At 57.2% G+C, this 1,450-nt stretch overlaps 1 protein-coding gene across 1 annotated transcript; it reads left to right on the top strand.

Annotated features, from left to right (window-relative positions):
- Positions 1-458: 458 nt before the first annotated feature.
- Positions 459-1,450, top strand: LOC107095268 (GSK-3-binding protein-like). The gene has a single exon (XM_015391288.1). The coding sequence runs from the start codon at positions 553-555 to the stop codon at positions 1,009-1,011; it is 459 nt and encodes a 152-aa protein (XP_015246774.1). The 5' UTR covers positions 459-552; the 3' UTR covers positions 1,012-1,450.

Raw genomic sequence — 1,450 nt, 5'->3', positions numbered from 1 at the left:
CAGAACCTGGTTCTGGACCCAAACCATCAGACCAAGTGTGCTGCTGGCAGAACCTCTTTGATCTCCTTTAATAAAAGCTGTTTGATCCTAAAGTTAAAAAAGCTCGTGAATTTGGGTCAGAACCGATGAAGGGATTCAGGGGTTTGGGTCAGACTGGTTCTGATGGTTCATGTTTAAATGTTCTGATGAGGTTCGGTTGTTTTAGATGATTCTAGCAGCAGCAGACTGCAGTTATGTAATGTTGGTTTAGATGGACTGAACCATCTGAGGTTGAGCGGAGGGGTGAAGGCTCGGTTCTGGGTGGGGGTTTGGTTCTGGTGGATTAATGTAGATGAAGCGTAGACCGCCCTCCGGACCACACACCCCCTCCCCCCTCCAGAAAAAGCCCACCGCTTCGCCTACAGCGCCCTGCAGGGTTCCCCTCCCCCCCCTGCAGTAGATGGTACGGTCCGGACGCGTCATCCATTGTTTACAAATCAAACGGCTTGTTTGTGTGCGGTGAGCGGAGCAGAGCTGCCCGGTTCCGTCCGGTTCGACTCGAGCCAAAGAGAGATGCCGTGTTTGAAGGAGAACTACCTCGTGCTGCAGCAGTCCGTGACCGTGGACCCCGCGGAGGTGGACGCGCTGGTCACGAAGATCGGAGAGACGCTCCAGCTCCACGGAGCGCCGGGGGGCCACCAGAGGAGCGGCCCCGGGCCCTGCGGGGCGCCGGTGGTCCCGTACCTGAAGCAGAATCCCCACAGCTGCTGCCTAAAGATCCGGACCCAGCGGGGGAACCACCGGACCCGCAGCCCCTACCAGCTACCGAGCCACGCGGGGCAGGACTGGGATCAGATCGGTCCGTGGAACAGGAAACGGATCCCGGTTCGGGTCCAGGAGGAAGACCCGCACCGGCTGCTCCAGGAACTCATTCTGTCCGGAAATCTGATCAAGGAAGCGGTTCGGAGGCTGCAGTTCTCCCCGGACTGCAGAGACCTGCCGCGGGGTCCGGACAGCCTGCCCTGCGCCTGACGGACCGAACCGAACCCTGACCATCAGACCGGACCTACTGGGACCTTTGGTTCTGTTTGGATCATGGAACACGTGCCTGTGCTGATGATGGAGGGTACGTGCTGGACGGGGGGAACATGGGTGGGGGCTGGGGGGGGTCACCGTGCACGCGCAGCAGACACGTGCACGGAGAAGACTTGAACAATCACATCCGGTTATTTACTGAGGGCGGGGTTTGTGAATCCCCCCCCCCACCCCCCTCCGGACCTGGTGATGACGTCACTGGTAGTATACAAATCTGCCGACGTCAGAGACTATTTTTTGGGACTTCCTGTTTGTTTACTTCCTGTTTGTGTGTGCTGAAGAATCACGTGACTGCTCCGTAGCGGAGCGCCTTCAGATTCCTGACTCATCAGGACTTTTATTGTCTTAATAATAAACTTTTCCTGTTTTCCAAGCT

The sequence above is a fragment of the Cyprinodon variegatus genome, unplaced genomic scaffold (assembly GCF_000732505.1).
Source record: "Cyprinodon variegatus isolate N-32 unplaced genomic scaffold, C_variegatus-1.0 Scaffold534, whole genome shotgun sequence".
Classification (NCBI taxonomy): domain Eukaryota; kingdom Metazoa; phylum Chordata; class Actinopteri; order Cyprinodontiformes; family Cyprinodontidae; genus Cyprinodon; species Cyprinodon variegatus.
Note: the sequence above shows the minus strand (reverse complement) of the source record. Positions and strands in the feature narration are given on the sequence as shown.